Source organism: Bos grunniens, chromosome 3 (assembly GCF_055505025.1).
Source record: "Bos grunniens cultivar Pamir isolate PY7600 chromosome 3, Bosgru_T2T1.0, whole genome shotgun sequence".
In the NCBI taxonomy this organism is placed as follows: domain Eukaryota; kingdom Metazoa; phylum Chordata; class Mammalia; order Artiodactyla; family Bovidae; genus Bos; species Bos grunniens.
This window is the reverse complement of record NC_141167.1, coordinates 78,375,415-78,394,672: the sequence shown is the minus strand read 5'-3', so window position 1 is coordinate 78,394,672 and position 19,258 is coordinate 78,375,415. Positions and strand designations below refer to the sequence as shown.

General features: G+C 40.6%; 1 protein-coding gene across 1 annotated transcript in view; it reads right to left on the bottom strand.

Moving 5' to 3' along the window:
• Positions 1-18,544, bottom strand: part of CDC14A (cell division cycle 14A) — a 210,689-nt gene extending 192,145 nt beyond the window's left edge. The window contains exon 1 of the mRNA XM_086391454.1: positions 18,417-18,544. Coding sequence (XP_086247580.1) covers positions 18,417-18,486 — 70 coding nt within the window. The 5' untranslated portion in view covers positions 18,487-18,544. The remainder of the gene's footprint in view (positions 1-18,416) is intronic.
• Positions 18,545-19,258: the final 714 nt, after the last annotated feature.

Below are 19,258 nucleotides of genomic sequence, written 5' to 3'. Positions count from 1 at the left end.
CGACAAAGGATGAGATGGCTGGATGGCATTACCGACTCGATGGACATGAGTTTGGGTGAACTCCAGGAGGTGGTGATGGACAGGGAGGCCTGGCGTGCTGCAATTCATGGGGTCGCAAAGAGTCGGACACGACTGAGCGACTGAACTGAACTGAACTGAACTGTATCCTTCATAAAGTTTGTCCCAGGACCAAATGCAGGCCAGTGGTGACCTGGTGTGACTAGTTCTGAGATCAGAAAAAAAGGCACTGATGAAGATTCAGATGGGAATAAAAGGATTGAAAACCATCCAAGAACTGTTTTATTATTTGTCTGCCAAAAATAAAAGAAAAATATTCTCTCATTAGAAGAGAGGGGGAAAAAGTTGCTCAGAATAGTCAAAGGCCTGACAGCTATGATATTTACATATTCAATTCTGTTAAAATTATCATTATTTCTCAGACTATAATTTTAACTTGCTCTTTTAGTTGCTTGTTCAGTCATGATGTTATCTACATAAATAAAAGCAAATACACAAAATATATGTTGAATTCTTTCTAAAAATTTAATTTTCAGTTTAACTGTGAATCAAGGGGCAGTAGAAACCTACACTGTTGAGTAATTTGAAATTCAAAGTAATTTTAATTGTTTCAATATTTTGATAGATTGCTTATCTAATGTCAAAAATAATTTACAGCAGCTTTTAATAAAATACAGATACACAAAAAATTATAGACGGTGTGGCTACTCACAGATGCTAAGATCTTGGCCTGACCCAGTCATATTCGGCATCACACTAATTGTATTTAAGAATTTCAAGCCAGAATCAAAGATAGTAAAAACCAGAAGGGACCTGAAAGGTTAGCTAGGTCCAGTTTTCAAGCAGATTCTGTGGAATCTAAGGGAGCAGAGGCCCCACCTAGGGATGGAGGTGGGAGAGGGAAGGATGAGCAAGCACATAGGATTTCTATAAAATATTTCATTTGTAAAAGATAATGTGTCAAAATATAGGAAAGAAAAAAGAAGAAACTGAGGTTCACAGTAAAAAACCAGTTTCCCAAGGTATGTAGCTGATTGGTGGTAGAATCAAGAATTCATTATTTGCTCTATTAACCATCTTTTCTAAGTTTTCCCCTAACTTAGCTTATTGACATTGCTTAGTTCATAGATTCTGAAAATTTTGAAATGATACAATATCAACCAATAATGTACATTATTAACTATTTTCTTCAAAATTTTAGAGAAAATAATTTAAACTCAGAATGAAAAAATAAAAAGTGCTTAATTATCTGCATTGCTATTGTTGTCATGTGGCTTCTATAAAATTCTGAATTATTTTTCCACCCCTGTGATTTATCAACAGTATACCAGCATTCTATATAGTTTAAGAAATAGTTTCAGTGAACACTAAATAAAATAATTCAATAATTACCTCATCCTTGACTAATGCTGTCAGTAAAGAAGGATGTAGTTTTAGAAAGTAAAAGAAAGTTCCATGGGCAGGTCACTATACATAAGATGGCTCAATTTGTTGACCACTTTGCTACTTTTTCAAATAGTTTAAAATACAATTTTTAAATTTACATTGTTTGGAACATCCCTGAAGGTGTAGTGGCTAAGAATCTGCCTGCCAGTGCAAGGAACACAGGTTTGATCCCTGGTCTGGGAAGATCCAACATGCCACAGGGCAGTTAAGCCCGTGCACCACAGCTTCTGAGCTCACGTGCTGCAACTACTGAAGCCCCTTCAGAAAACGAAGATCATGGCATCCGGTCCCATCACTTCATGGGAAATAGATGGCGAAACAGTGGAAACAGTGTCAGACTTTATTTTGGGGGGCTCCAAAATCACTGCAGATGGTGACTGCAGCCATGAAATTAAAAGACGGTTACTCCTTGGAAGGAAAGTTATGACCAACCTAGATAGCATATTGAAAAGCAGAGACATTACTTTTCCAACAAAGGTCCATCTAGTCAAGGCTATGGTTTTTCCAGTGGTCATGTATGGATGTGAGAGTTGGACTGTGAAGAAAGCTGAGCACCAAAGAACTGATGCTTTTGAACTGTGGTGTTGGAGAAGACTCTTGAGAGTCCCTTGGACTGCAAGGAGATCCAACCAGTCCATTCTGAAGGAGATTAGTCCTGGGTGTTCTTTGGAAGGAATGATGCTAAAGCTGAAACTCCGATACTTTCGCCACGTCATGCGAAGAGTTGAGTCATTGGAAAAGACTCTGATGCTGGGAGGGATTGGGGGCAAGAGGAGAAGGGGATGACAGAGGATGAGATGGCTGGATGGCATCACCAACTCGATGGATGTGAGTCTGGGTGAACTCTGGGAGTTGGTGATGGACAGAGAGGCCTGGCATGCTGCAATTCATGGGGTCGCAAAGAGTCGGACACGACTGAGGGACTGAACTGAACAGAACTGAACTGATGCACCTAGACTTGGTGCTCCATAACAAGAGAAGCCACAACAGTGAGAAGCCCAAGCACCACAATGAAGAGTAGCCCCCTCTTGCCACAACTAGAGAAAGCAACAAACACACAGCACAGCCAAAAGCTAAATAAATAATTAACTTTTAAAATTTACATAGTTTATTCATCTACACTTATCTGTCATTCCTACTTTTTGAAGAAGAAATAAAGAAGTGAACTTTTTTCTCCAAAACTGTATAAAATAATATTCCTCCCACCATTCTTCACCCTGATCATCACTACTTCAACTTACCACCACCCCTTTTACCATCACCCTGATGAGAAATATCATTAGTGAACTCACATGTTAATCTTGTTTCCGATGTTCACTCCCACATGTACATTTAATACTGTCACTACTATACTCTATACATGTTTTTATCAGGAAAGCAGTAAAAGTTGAGTTTATTGAAAACCAAGTAGAGCGATTTATATCTCAGGTCTCACATCAGTTACCTATGTGGCAGGTCTCACATCAGTTGTCTATGAGGCAGGTATTATTATTCCCACTTTACAGATGAGAAAACTGCCACAAAACAGATGCTCGATGAATATTTGGAGAATAAATAATTGAGTATTTAAAATGTTGGAAGGTGGACTTATGTGAATCACTTGGATATGTAAATTGGTTCCTTGGTAGCCTAGATAGCAGAAAAAATACTGGGATTTATCATTGGAAGCCTGGGTTTCAGGTATCACTCTACCACCAAATGTATGCATTATCCTAGACTATTTCCTCTGGTGTTAAATGGGGATTATAATAACTTCTAACTCACAAGAATAATTGTAGAATTCAATAAGACTACTATGTTATGATGCCATTGTATACAAACATTCATTACTGGTGTTAAAGCCGATATTAAATACTGAATTATTTCCAAAATCTGATGTTCACAAGCCTCCAAACATGTCTTTTTGGATCTATGTATTGTTACTTAATTTATACCTGGATTAAAAACACAAGCAAAATATACACTCACAGGGAAGCTGTTTTGATCAACTGAAGACAATTCCACAGGATACAAGTAAATGTTGTCCTTCATTTTAGATTGCCTGCAGCATCGTACTGTCCCTAGAATGTGACTGGGGTCAACAATCCATTCAAGCAATTTCCATGGATTCCTAAATTCCCCTGCTCTGGCTCACATTCTTTCAGTTGTTCTGTTCCAGAAGCCTGAAACACAAATGTTGTTCCCTGTGGTTCCTATGGTGACCCTTGGTGCTCCTTTAGAATCTCAGGTTTTGCCTACTCCTGTGCAGAAACTCCAGGAGAAAATAATATTTCGACAGACTATAGGGAGACTCTTGGTTTCCATTTTTCCAATCACAACATTGTATACAATTATTGAATGATTCCTGATGGTTGTTCTTGCTGCTGTTGTTATTAACACCTATAATTGTATTGAAACAAACACACTTAATGTCTTCTGTGTACCAAGCCTTCCTACATGAAGATTCTGTGTTATTCTTTAGATTATATCTAAAGTATAATTTGGACATGTTAGTGTAGAATAATAATGATTTGAATAATCTACTGTGCACACAGACAAAAATAATTTCTGCTTATCCTAAAATATATATAAAATATATAAACATATATATATATATACAACATATTTTAGATAAAATACTTCTCTTCATAACCATGTTTTATTTCCCATAACATCAAGCATACATTTTCTTTTTATATTTATGCATTCACTCATTCAACAAATAGATACTATTTCCTGGCAGTGTACTAGGTGCTAGGATTATTAATACAATCAAGGACAAGGTAGATTGTTTTCTTGAGAAATATACATTCTAGACAGTGATATAGATAAGCAAGTAAGCCCCAAAAACAAGATACATGATAGGTTGGAGAAAGTGGAGAGTATTATTAGGAAGCTTTTGAGGACAGCGTTAGTGCTAAGAAGTGAGGGAAGACTTCTCTGCAGAAACCTAGACTTGAGACTGAATAAGGAGGTGCTAGTGGTAAAGAATCCGCCTGCCAATGCAGGAGACACAAGAAATGCAGGTTTGATCCCTGGGTCCAGAAGCTCCCCTGAAGTAGGAAATGGCAACCCACTCCAGTATTCTTGCCTGGAAAATTTCATGGACAGAAGAGACTGGTGGGCTACAGTTCATAGAGTCGAGAAGACTCAGACACGACTGAACTACTGAGCACACACACACACTCCCCACCCCCACGCAAGAGTTAGCCAGATGGAAGGAGCCAGGTTGTGGAGCGAAAAAAGGGCAAGGGAGGTAAGAAGGAGGAAGATGCAAAGAAAGAATCTCTGGCCGAGAAAATAGTCTATACATAGGCTGGGAAACATCATGAGAAAGGCTGCTTTAGAGATCTGAAATAGTTTCATTTGGCTCCAGAATAGAGTGTGAAGAGGGAGAAGAGGGAAAGGAATCTTGGTAAGAAAAGGTTAAAAATTTGGACATTATCCAGAGGCAAGAGGGCACCAAAATTAAAATATATTAAGTAGGAAAAGTCTAGTCAGGTGGGGATTAAAAAATTGCTGGAAATAGTGTACAAAATAGTTAAACTAATTGTAAATAGATTGGAGCTTACCCAGTTATCCCCAAAGAAGCAGAATTATAACAATATAGACTAAGGCTCACTTAATAGGGGCTTTCATTCTTTCCTTTTCTTCTCACTGTTAAAAAGACAGTCGAATTTGCCCAATTTTTGCAGAATGTAATTAAGTGCACAAAAGGAAGAGCTATCTGAGATTCTTGAAATTTAATTTATATACATTCAGCAAAGGAAACCATAAACAAGATGAAAAGACAGCCCTCAGAAAACACTTGCAAATGAAGCAACTGACAAGAGATTAATCTTCAAAATATATACATACCTCACAAAGCTTAATACTAAAAAAAAACCACAAAAACAATCCAATCAAAAAATGGGCAGAAGATTTAATACATATTTTTCCAAAGACATAAGTGGCCAAGAGGTACATGAAAATTGCTCAACATTACTAATTATTAGAGAAATGAAAATTAAAACTACAGTGAGATATCACCTCACATCAGTCAAAATAACTATCATCAAAAAATCCACAAACAATAAATGGAGAGAGTATGGAGAGAAGGGAACTCTCCTACATTGTTGGTGGGAATGTAAATTAATATAGCCACCATAAGGCAATGGCAACCCACTCCAGTACTCTTGCCTGGAAAATCCCATGGACGGAGGAGCCTGGTGGGCTGCAGTCCATGGGGTCGCTAGGAGTCAGACACGACTGAGCGACTTCACTTACATTTTTCACTTTCATTCATTGGAGAAGGAACTGGCAACCCACGCCAGTATTCTTGCCTGGAGAATCCCGGGGACAGGGGAGCCCGGTGGGCTGCTGTCTGTGGGGTCGCACAGAGTCAGACACGACTGAAGCGACTTAGCAGCAGCAGCATGGAGGTCCTTAGAAAACTAAAAATAAAACAACCATATGATCCAGCAATCCCATTCCTGGGCATATACCCAGAGAAAAATGTGATTCCAAAAGATACATGTATGCCAATGTTCACTGCAGCACTATTTACAACAGCCAGCACATGGAAGCAGTCTAAATGTCCATCGACATATGAATGAATAAAGAAGATGTGGCACATATTTATGACAGGATTTTACTCAGTCATAAAAAAGAACAAAACTGTGCCATTTGCAAAGATGTGGATGGACCTAGAGATTGTAATACTGACTGAAGTAATTTAGAAAGTGAAAACAAATATTGTATATTAACACATATTTGTGGAATCAGGAAAAAATGGTACAGATGAACCTATTTGCAAAGCAGAGACACAGACATAGAGAAGAAACATATGGAAACCAACAGGGGGAAGAAGGGTGGGAAGAACTGTGAGACTGGGACTAATGTATACATACTACTAGGTATACGATAGATAACTAACGAGAACCTATGGTATAGCACAAGGAATTCTACTCAGTGTTCTGTGGTGACCTAACTGGGGAGGAAATCCAAAACAGAGGGGACATATGTATATGTACAGCTGATTCACTTCACGGTACAGTAGAAACACAATATTTTAAAGCACCTATACTCCCAAAAGAAATTTTTAATAATCTGCATATTAATAAATGTGAATAAGGCAATGTATATTTCCTCTAAATTGTAGGTATTTTTACTAAAGGACCCTAAGCAAATGTAAAAAGTAAACTATACAAGAATTATACTTTATTAAAATATTCTAATTAACTGAAAAAAGTAAGATGGCATGTGTGAGAAGTGATTTTCCTTTTGGAACACTTTATGAACATTAATTATTCAACCTAGAATCTGTAAAGTAGACACTATTTTATGATCAGAGCAGTTTTACTCCTCTTGAGAGCCTGTGATTTTTTCTAAGGCAGCAAATTCAAAACTTTTCAAATGTGAGGCTTCTTTATAACCAGAAAAGGATACCACACACGTTAAAATGCAGGAAATGTACCTTTTTCTTAATGAATTAATTTACTTTTATTTTTGGTTTACTGGGTCTGGGTTGCTAGGTGCTTTCCTAGTGAGGGCTGGCTTTAGTTTTGGTGAGCAGGGGCTACTGCTTTTTGTGGTACACTGGCCTCTCACTGCAGTGGCTTATCTTGTTGCAGAGCACAGGCTCTAGGCACATGGACTTCAGTAGTTGTGGAGAATGGGCTTATTCTTGTCTGGAAAATTCCATGGACAGAGGAGCCTGGCGGGCTACTTCTGTCCCTGGGGTCACAAGACTCGGACAGGCCTTAGTGAATAAATCACCACTATGTGAGATCTTCCCAAACCAGGGATCGAACTCATGTCTCCTATATTGGCGTACAGATTCCTACCCACTGTACCACCAGGGAAGTCCAGGAAATGCACCTTTTAAAAATACTTTTTGGTAGTTCTCTACTATTTCTACTCACAATACTTCTAACACCAAATAAATGGTTGGTTGTTTTTTTCCCCACACCAAACAATTCTCCAAATCTCTGTGGATATTAACTAGATGTTCTGCAGTTCAATTCAGTTCTGACACTATCTACCTAGAGATAGAACAGACCACACGGCTGTGTCCCACAAGGCTGCCCTACATCAGATGCCAGTCCCAGGTCCCAGGTTGCCTGTAATTTTAATCCACCAACTATAAACAGGGTTTTCCATGACTCCCTCCTAGGTTCAATAATTTGCTAGAATAGCTCAATTACAAGAGTAATTGCTCTTTTACAAGAGTAAGTAATAGCTCCTTACAAGAGTAAGGAAAACATTTTATTTACTATTGCCAGTTAATTACAAGGGATACAATCAGGAAGGGCCAAATGGAAGAGACGCATAAGGCAAGGTCCGCGGAAGGGAGGGGCTCAGCGCATCCATGTCCTCTCTGGGCATGTCACCCTCCCAGCACCTCGATGTCATCACCAGCTCTTGTTGTTGTTGATTTGTTGCTCAGTCATGTCTGACTCTTTCATGACCCCATGAACTGTAGTCAGCCAGGGTCCTCTGTCCATGCTATTTCCCAGATTGGAATGTTGTAGCCACACGTTCCAGGAAACAAACTCACTCAGAAGGACAATGCAGATAGCGGAGTTCAGTTTATTATATCGGTGGGCCCAAGGCAGAGTCTCCTCTTAGCCAAGGACCCCGACCAGTTTTTGTGAAAACCTGATATACCCTGAGTGTACATGCCCAAACCCACCTCCCCGAATTCCCTGAAACTAGTCTGAACAAAGGAAAAGAAAGATACACTCAAAGTTAACCCATGATTCATATGCCTTAAGCCTAGATAGTGAACAGTGGACAATTATCAATAGGCCCGTGGTCATACCCCAATAAGCATAAAAGAATTTATGATTCTGTTCAGCTACACAGATAATTAGGGTATTCTTTTAGCCGGACAGTCTAGGTACGAGCCCTGGGGCTCTTCCATCCGGGGGGTCTGGTTTTCCAGTTGGTATGTTGTTTCCATAGATACTGGGCATATAGCTCAGTCCACAGTCCAGCCCAAGATGGAGTCCTGCTTTCAAGTTGCAGCCTGTTCTGTCTGTTTCCTCCTTTAGGAATACTGGAATGGGTTGCCATTTCCTGCTCCAGGGGATTTTCCCGACCCAGTGATCAAACCGAGGTCTACTGCATTGGCAGGCAATTTCTTTACCACTGAGCCTCCTGGGAAGCCGTTCACCAACTCTGAAGTTCTCCAAACCCTTTCTTTTAACCACTGGCCGTTAGGGTGTTCAATCTCAAGCCTCTCTCCCCTTCTCAGCTGTCCAGGGGTGGGGCTGAAAGTTTCCTTGGGACAACAGAGGATGAGATGGTTGGAAGGCACCACTGACTGAAACGACATGAGTTGGAGCAAGCTATGGGAGTTGGTGATGGACAGGGAAGCCTGGCATGCTGTGTCTATGGTGTCACAAAGAGTCGGACACAACTGAGCTACTTAACTGACTGACTGAATTACAAGGTATCCAACACCTACACCCTCCAGAATGTATCTGTAGGAGTCACCTCATTAGCATAAACTCAGATAAGATTTGTTATGAATAACAAAAGATGCTCCTCTCACCCTTTCACTCAGGAAGTTCCAAGGGTTTTACAAGCTCTGTGTCAGAAACAAAAAAAGACTAAATATATATTTCTTAGCACAGGTAGAAAAGCTGCCTAGGCATTATTTCAGAAAGGAGGTTTTCTCAGCCTTTTCATTTTCTAGTGCCTGGGTACATTGCCCAAAACTATTTGTTAAGAAGAAGCTGTTAATTGCAAATATGTGAACTATAAGCCAAAAATAATAGAATGGGAAAGACTAGAGATCTCTTCAAGAAAATTGGAGATACCAAGGGAACATTTCATGCAAAGATGGGCACAATAAAAGACAGAAATGGTATGGACCTAACAGAAGCAGAAGATATGAAGAGGTGGTGGCAAGAATACACAGAAGAACTGTACAAAAAAGATCTTCATGACCCAGGTAACCACGATGGTGTGATCACTCATCTAGAGCCAGATATCCTGGAATGTGAAGTCAAGTGGGCCTTAGGAAGCCTCACTATGAACAAAGCTAGCAGAGGTGATGGAATTCCAGTTGAGCTATTTCAAACCCTAAAAGATGATGCTGTGAAAGTGCTACACTCAATATGCCAGCAAACTTGGAAAACTCAGCAGTGCCCACAGGACTGGAAAAGGTCTGTTTTCAGTCCAATCCCAAAGAAAGGCAATACCAAAGAATGTTCAAACTATCGCACCAACTGCACTCATCTCACACACTAGCAAAGTAATGCTCAAAATTATCCAAGCCAGGCTTCAGTAATACATGAATTGTGAAATTCCAGATGTTCAAGCTGGATTTAGAAAAGGTAGAGGAACCAGAGATCGAATTGCCAACATCTGTTGGATCATCAAAAAAGCAAGAGTTCCAGAAAACATCTACTTCCTCTTTATTGACTACATCAAAGCCTTTGACTGTGTGGATCACAATATACTGTGGAAAATTCTGAAAGAGATGGGAATACCAGACCACCTGACCTGCCTCCTGAGAAATCTATATGAAGGTCAAGAAGCAACAGTTAGAACTGGGCATGGAACAACAGACTGGTTCCAAATCAGGAAAGGAGTACGTCAAGGCTGTATATTGTCACCCTGTTTATTTAACTTACATGCAGAGTACATCATGAGAAATGCCAGGCTGGATGAAGCACAAGCTGGAACCAAGATTGCTAGGAGAAATATCAGTAACCTCAGATAGGCAGATGATACCACCCTTATGGCAGAAAGTGAAGAAAAACTAAAGAGCCTCTTGATAAGAGTGAAAGAGGAGAGCGAAAAAGTTGGCTTAAAACTCAGCATTCAGAAAACTAAGATCATGGCACTTCATGGCAAATAGATGGAGAAACAATGGAAACAGTGACAGACTTTATTTTTTGAGGGTCCAAAATCACTGGAAATGATTAAAAGACATTAATTTAAAAGACATTAAAAACCATGAAATTAAAAGACAGTTGCTCTTTGAAAGAAAAGCTATGACCAACCTAAACAGCATATTAAAAAGCAGAGACATTCCTTTGTCAACAAAGTTCTGTCTAGTCCAAGCTGTGGTTTTTCCAGTAGTCATGTATGGATGTGAGAGTTGGACTGTGAAGAAAGCTGAGCGCCGAAGAATTGATGCTTTTGAACTGTGGTGTTGGAGAAGACTCTTGAGAGTCCCTTGGACTGCAAGGAAATCCAATCAGCCCATCCTAAAGGAGATCAGTCCTGAATATTCATTGGAACAACTGATGCTGAAGCTGAAACTCCAATACTTTGGCCATGTGATGTGAAGAACTGACTCATTTGAAAAGACCCTGATGCTGGGAACAGTTGAAGACAGGAGGAGAAGGGAATGACAGAGGATGAGATGGTTGGATGGCATCACTGACTTGATAGACATGAGTTTGAGTAAGCGCCAGGAGTTGCAGATGGACCAGGAAGCCTGGCGTGCTGCAGTCCACAGGGTCACAAAGAGTTGGACATGACTGAACTGACTGACTGAAGCCAAAAATCAGTATTTATTAATGTGGGCCCATTTGAGCTTTATTTCTTAGATTATATCTATATATGCAATGTTTTAGTCTACATTCCCCAAGAAGTAGATTCTGAAACAAGGGTTCAAGTGCAAGTTATTTATTTGAGAGATGCAAAGAACTTCACATGGGGAGTGAGGACATGGGCAGAGAAGGAAGTCAAGCAATGGAGGGTATGTTTCAAAGCCAGCTGCCACTGGGTCCACAGGATAAGGGTGTAAACTCAGGTGTCCCAGAGTACCCCCAAATCAACCAAAGGACAAAGGAGTTATGATATTTGTCTACCACCTCCCACTATCTATTGGTTGTGGGCTGCTCCCATGGATGTCAATTCTCTGACACTTCGCTTTGGTGTATGCCTGTTTCAGAGAGGATCCTTAGGCACAGAGATGCAGATATTGACAGAAAGAAGTTCTAGAAACCAGTGGAGGTGATCACACCATTGTGGTGATCTGGGTCATGAAGATCTTTTGTGTACAGTTCTTCTGTGTACTCTTGCCACCTCTTCTTAATATCTTCTGCTTCTGTTAGAGCCATACAATTTCTGTCCTTTATTGAGCCCATCTTTGCATGATATGTTCCCTTGGTATCTCCAATTTTCTTGAAGAGATCTCTAGTCTTTCCCACTGTATTGTTTTCCTCTATTTCTTTGCACTGATCACTGAGGAAGGCTTTCTTATCTCTCCTTGCTGTTCTTTGAAACTCTGCATTCAGATTAGTATATCTTTCCTTTTCCCCTTTGCCTTTAGTGTCTCTTCTTTTCTCAGCTATTTGTAAGGCCTCCTCAGACAAACATTTTGCCTTTTTGCATTTTCACACCATCCCCAAGAAAAAGAAATGTAAAAAGTACTCTGTATACAGAGTATACAGAGAAACCTGTATGCAGGTCAAGAAGCAACGGTTAGAACCAGACACGGAACAACAAACTGGTTCCAAATGGGGAAAGGAGTACATCAAGGCTGTATATTATCACCAAGCTTATTTAACTTATATACAGAGTACATCATACACAGAGTACATCATACGCAGAGTACTTTGGCCACCTGATGCGAAGAACTGACTCATTGGAAAAGACCCTGATGCTAGGAAAGATTGAAGGCAGGAGGAGAAGGGCACAACAGAGGATGAGATGGCTGGATGGCATCACCAACTCGATAGATATGAGTTTGACTAAGCTCTGGGAGTTGGTGATGGACAGGGAAGCCTGGTGTGCTACAGTCCATGAGGTCCCTAAGAGTCAGACATGACTGAGCGACTGAACTGAACTGAAGTGAAAGTACATCATACAAAATGCTGGGCTGGATAAAGCACAAGCTGGAATCAAGATTGCGGGAAGAAATACCAATAACCTCAGATACGTAGATGACACCACCCTTATGGCAGAAAGTGAAAAGGAACTGAAGAGCTCCTTGGTGAAAGTGAAAGAAGAGAGTGAAAAAGCTGGCTTAAAACTCAACATTCAAAAAACTAAGATCACAGCATCCGGTCCTATCATCACTTCATGGCAAATAGATGGGGAAACAATGGAAACAGTGACAGACTCTATTTTCTTGGGCTCCAAAATCACTGCTGATGGTGATTGCAGCCATGAAATTAAAAGATGCTTGCTCCTTGGAAGAAAAGTTATGACCAACCTAGACAGCATGTTAAAAAGCAGAGACATTCCTTTGCCAACAAAGGTCCATCTAGTCAAAGAGACGGTTTTTCCAGTAGTCATATACAGATATAAGAGTTGGACTATAAAGAAAGCTGAGCACTGAAGAACTGATGCTTTTAAACTATGATGTTGGAGAAGACTCTTGAGAGTCCCTTGAACTACAATAAGATCAAACCAGTCAATCCTAAAGGAAATCAGTCCTGAATATTCACTGAAGGACTGATGCTGAAGCTGAAACTCCAATACTTTGGCCATGTGATGCAAAGAACTGACTCATTTGAAAAGATCCTGATGTTGGAAAAGATTGAAGGTGGAAGGAGAAGGGGACGACAGAGGATGAGCAGTTGGATGACATCAGCAACTCGATGGACATGAATTTGAGCAAGCTCCGGGAGTTGGTGGTGGACAGGGAAGCCTGGCATTCTGCAGTCATGTGGTTGCAAAGTGTCAGACATGACTGAGTGACTGAATTAAACTGAAGTGTCCATAGTGTCAAAGATAACAGATAAAGAACACAGAAATGACCTGTCTTTGGACTTGCCCCTTAGAAGTTGTTTCACTGCTGCCTTTCATGGCAAAACTCAAAATGTTTTTTTCCTCCCTGTTACCAGTTCTTCCTCTCATTCCCTTGAGCACACTCCAATCAGGCATCTATACCCACCATTCCATCAAAACTGCTCTTATCAAGGTCACCGTTGATCCACATAGTGCTAAGTTAAACAGTCAAGTCTCTTGTCTTCCTCTTACTTGACCTATTTGCAATCCTGGACCCCACTATTTGCTTCCTCCTCCTAGAATCACTTTCCTCACTTGGCTTCCATGACACCATGTCTCCTGATTCTCTTTCTGTCTCATTGGTTGCTGCTTTTTTGGACTCTGTTCCTCCTCATTTTCTCAGTCTCTTAAAACTGGAGTACCCCAGGACACAGAGCCTATACACTTCTCTTCTCTATCTCAGCCACTCCTGTTACAATCGTAGCTCATTTTTGGCTTTAACTCTGATTGATACGCTGACCTGCACAAGTTTATCTCCAACCCTGACATCTCCACTGATCTCTTGACTTACATATCCAACTAGATATACTCACTTGAATATGTAAAAGGCATGTCCCAAACAAGTTCCTGATCTTTCCCCCCAAACTTGCTCCACATACAAGCTTCTTCTCAATTAATGGCAAATTCTACCTTTCCAGTCCCTCAGCTTAAAAACCTTGGATTTATCCTTGATGCCCCCCTCTTAGGTGGCATTAGCAGTAAAGAACTCGTGTGCCAAAGCAGGAGACGTTACAGAGGCAGGTTCAATCCCTGAGTCAGGACGATCCCCTGAAGAAGGGAATGGCAACCCACTCCAGTATTCTTGCCTGAAAAATCCCATGGACAGAGGAACCTGGCAGGCTGCCATCCATGGGACCACAAAGAGTTGGACATGACTGAAGCAACTAACTACAGCCCCCCCTTTTTATGTCATGAAAGTGAAGTCGTTCAGTCGTGTCCGGGTCTTTGCAACCCCATGGATTGTAGCCCATAGAATTTTCCAGGCAAGAGTACTGGAGTGGGTTGCCATTTCCTTCTCCAGGGTATCTTCCTGACCCAGGGATCAAACCTGGGTCTCCCAAATTGCAGGCAGAGGCTTTACCTCTGAGCCACCAGGGAAGATTATAAATTTCTCATGGCAAGAATTTCTGCCAATTTGGTTCACCCAATTGTGTCCTCAGAGCCTAGTACAGAACCTGGAACATGGTGGTAACCCAACAAATACTCTAATTGATTAATTAAATAGTATAATGTCATATACCACATGTAATCTGTAGCAAATCTTGTTGCCTCTACCATGAAAATATATTGAGAACTGGAACAGCTCTTCATCACCCTACCACATCCAAGCCACTATCACCCGAGGATAGTTGCAACAATCTCCAACTGACTTTCCTCATTCTGCCTTTGTCAACTGTGGTCTAGTCTCAACAGAACTACCACAACAATCTTTAAAATGCTAAGTCACATCGTATCACTTCTTGGCTCAAAATGTCCCAAAGCCTTCAGGGTAAAAGCCAGAATCCTTTAAATGGCATATGGGGCTCTAAATGACAGTTTCTCCTTTAGCCCTGCAGCCCCATCTCCTATCACTCTGCCCTTTATTCCCATTCACTCCAGCCACATTGCTCCTGAACATCCTATACACACACCCACTTCAGGGCTCTTGCCCTTGCTGTTCTCTCCGCTGGGGATTCACTCATTCACGTCATTTAGGTCTTTGTTCAAGTGCCATCTTTTCATTGAATACTTCTATGACCACTCCTTTAAAATTCTGAACTTCCCACTCTCAACCAACACTTCCTATCTCCCTTTCCTGATTGATTTTCCTCAGTAGTACTTATCACTTTCTAATATGTTGGATATTTTGCTTATTTATTTTATTTATTGTGTCTCCCCAACCAGATTATAAATTTCTCATGGCAAGAATTTCTGCCAATTTGGTTCACTCAATTGTGTCCTCAGAGCCTAGTACAGAACCTGGAACATGGTGGTAACCCAACAAATATTCTAATTGATTAATTAAATAGTATAATTGATAAATTAAACTGATTGGTTTAATTAACTAATTAAAAACAAATGATGAAGACAAAAGCAAGGCTGAAGTGATTTGAGGAATTGAGGAATGTGAGATCAATCATGAAAGCAACACTTTTACGAAGTAGGTCAGTAGGGAAGACAAGAAATAAGGCAAGGTCATGAGACTTGAAAGACCAAAGGAAAGTTTCATTTTGCTTTATTCTGTTTTGTCTTAAGGCTGGTATTTTGAGCATAGCATACTGATAGACTGAGGGAAAGGGGCCAAGGGAGTTGGAGAGGCAGAGGACAAAGGGAAAGCCTAAATGATCTGAAGAAAGAGAAGAAAACAAGATTAAGAATGAGAAAGATTAGCCTTGATCATGTGAGGACCATTCCATCTTCTAAGACAGGGATTAGCAAACTTTTCTTAAAGGGCTAAATAGTAAATACTTTAGGGTTTTTTGTGTCACAGAGTCTCTGTGGTAACTACTCAACTCTACCTTCAAACTTCAGAAAAAGCCATAGGTAATACATGAACAAGTGGGCGTAGTTGCCTTCCAATGAAATTCTATTCACAGAAGCATTCGGCAGACCCAGATACCATAGTTTGCCAATCTCAATTCTAAGATTAGAGGGGAGGAGGTAAGAATAAGAGCAAATGTACTTACATTTATTAATTGGGTTGGCAAGTGGTAAAAATGGTATACTTTTCTAATTACTCCTATTTTCTTTATGAATTACAAATTGGGATCACCTAACAACTTTGGGACTCAGTAGAGATTATTTGGAGAAGAGTGAATATTTGAAATACTTGAACTATAGAAAGGAAATGGATTTCACTTGACTATGATCTGTTCTTCTTTAACCTTCCGTATATTTAAGGAATGCCCTGTATCTATTAAATCCAAGACAAATTTGTAACCTAAAAAGGTAAAGCAGGGACTTCCCTGGTGGTTCAGTGGTTAAGACTCCTCACTTCCACTGCAGGGGACACGGGTTCAATCCCTGGTCAGGGAACTAAGATTCCACATCCCACACAGTGCAGCCAAAAAAAAAAGGTGAAGCATGCCTGGGGTATGATGAGTAATCCAATGTGATGTGACTGGAGCAAAGGGCAAATGAAAGAAAATTCTAGGATACGAGAAAAATAATGGGCACTTTCTAACACCAGCTGAGGCACTGGGAGTGTTTCAACACAGATACCACTGAGGCAAAACTGAAAATATTGACTTTGGAGTCAGACCTGTGATTGAGTATAGGCTCTGTCACTGTGCTAGTTTCTAAATCTCACTGAACCTCAGTTTTATCATCTGTAAAAGGGATGACACTGGTACCTTCATATTGGGTTGCTAGAATGGATAACAGTGTGAAGTACCCAGCTTTAGTGCTGGGCCAGATAGTTGAGTGCTCAATAAATAATAGCTATTATTAGACATCACACTGAAGTACCAGCTTATTCAACTACTGCCCTACAACCTTCCTTTGCAGATGAAGCTGAGTCAAAAGCAGGTAAGAACCAAGAAGTATTGGAAAACATTCAAAAAGAACTAACATTTCCTTCAGTTCAGTTCAGTTCAGTCGCTCAGTCGTGTCCGACTCTTTACGACCCCATGAACTGCAGCACGCCAGGCCTCCCTGTCCATCACCAACTCCTGGAGTTCACCCAAACTCATGTCCATCGAGTCAGTGATGCCATCCAGCCATCTCATCCTCTGTCGTCCCCTTCTCCTCCTGCCCCCAATCCCTCCCAGCATCAGAGTCTCTTCCAATGAGTCAACTCTTCGCATGAGGTGGCCAAAGTATTGGAGTTTCAGCTTTAGCATCAGTCCTTCCAATGAACACCCAGGACTGATCTCCTTTAGAACGGACTGGTTGGATCTCCTTGCAGTCCAAGGGACTCTCAAGAGTCTTCTCCAACACCACAGTTCAAAAGCATCAATGCTTCAGTGCTCAGCTTTCTTCACAGTCCAACTTTCACATCCATATTTCCCCCTAAAGATTTATGGTCTGTGAAAAGACTGCGAAGCTTAAGTATCGGGAAACATCTGTCTAAAAACATTCAGACTTTTGGATAGAAATTACAACTCAACATATTATATCTCTGATCAAATGACTACTACACTTGTAGTAGCTTCTTAGGTAAGTCTTATTTAAACTTTTATTTGCCTCTTAAAGGGAAAAGAGAAGGGAGAGAAATTCTATCAGAAATAAGCCTGAGATCTGCAACACTAGTAAAATGCTCTAAGTGTGTGCCCTTAAAAATGATGATTATGAAATATTGTACTGTATATCTGGAAGGTGACATCAGTTTGCCTAGAGCACATTGCCACTTTTTAGAAGTGTTGTGAAATACAGAAGCAGAACCTGGCTGAAAAAAAATGGAAACAAACTGTTATCTGTCTCCTGGTGGAAAGTTTCACTCCTTTACTCCTGCTCTATTCTTTCACTTCTTATTCCTTTTTCCCTGTGCTCTATAATCCTTCAGCTAAATTCTGAGCCCAAGAAGGATCCCCAGTGCAGGAGAGTAGTTAATCACAGGAAACTTGGTATCAGCAGACATGTGTCCAAATCCCAGTCTAGCTACCCAGCTGCCTTCTTACCACACTCAACCCAACTTGTATTGCTTAATGTAAACTTTTCTGCTCTGTAAAATGAGGATGAATAAATAAAAGGGTGGTTGTACAGATAAAAAGAGAGAGCACATTTAAAGCATTCAGTACTGTGCTTAGCACACTGCCGTCAATAAATGATAGGGACTATGATCTCTACTTCATTGTCATTCAGTTCAAGATATTCAACGTCTCTATAACTTTTCAAAGGACAAGAGGAAAAAAAAAAATGCCGACACTGACCCCAGGAATTCAGAGAGGTAATTAATGAAATAGTGTCTAAGAGACCTATTGAATGATATGGGGGAGAGGTAACACACAAGTCTTGATGAAAGAAAAAACAACGCTCACCCACCAAAAACCTTCACCTGCCAACCTTCCTTTACATAACAGCTCATACTATGATCACAATAAAAAAGAAAGTCAACATGCTTCACATTTAGCCACCTCTTAGAAGCTGTTACTGGCCCTAAGACAAAGGTGTCTTTCCTGTCAACCAAACAGGAATTCTACGGAAGTTACTCCAAAAATTCCTAGGACTTCAAAATGACACACACATATACTGTTCTCAGAGCAAGTCATTTTAGAAACTTACTGGGACCAAAACCACGCTCGCTTCACACTAACCTGCTATCTGTGGGGCCCATACTTCCTCTTCTTCATAAGGATATCCGCTTGGGCTATACGGACCCCACATATTCTGAGTTACCTTTTCATTCTTCTGGGTGGCACAAGCCTGATGTACTCAGGTGAGAAGACAGAAGAATTCTGCCCTATCACATGGGCAGACGTGGTGTTCAATTACCTTCTATCAGCTAGATTATAGGGTTAAGGAACTAGATCAAATTACTGTCCAAGAGCGTTCAGGCCTCGTAACGCTAATAAAGGTATGGATGACAGTGGGCTGCTGCTTTGCCCTCGGAGAACACCAAACTGACAAAAAGTGCAGTCTGAGCCTAAAAATCTTACCCCAAACTGCCCAGAAGCTCTTAGAAAAGCAGAACTATAAAACCATGAAAAGTAAAACTAAAGTGTAAGCTAATGAAAGCTGACAGCATCAGAGCCTATTAGTGCCATTCTGCTATTTATAGTGCTGTGGCTCACTCTATCAACACAATCATCGCTAAATTAGATATGACTAACAGTTTTGGTTGATCCAGTTTAATCGGGTCAGATTAATGAGCTAGCTGCACACCCATGTGGGAGAACCGTTCATCCTAAACTAGATGCTGGTGTTTAATATAGTATTAAATTCTCTTTTCCCAAGTTTGGGCTGAATTATACTGTTAAATTCTTGCCTGGAGAATTCCATGAACAGAAAAGCCTACTGGGCTACAGTCCATGGGGTCACAAAACAGTCGTACATGACTGAATGACTAACATGCTGTTAAATTAACCTGTCTTTCCCCTCAGGCCTCCAGCAGAAGCCCGTAGCCAGCTAGCTCAGCTGTCATGCCAGCAACTTCTCA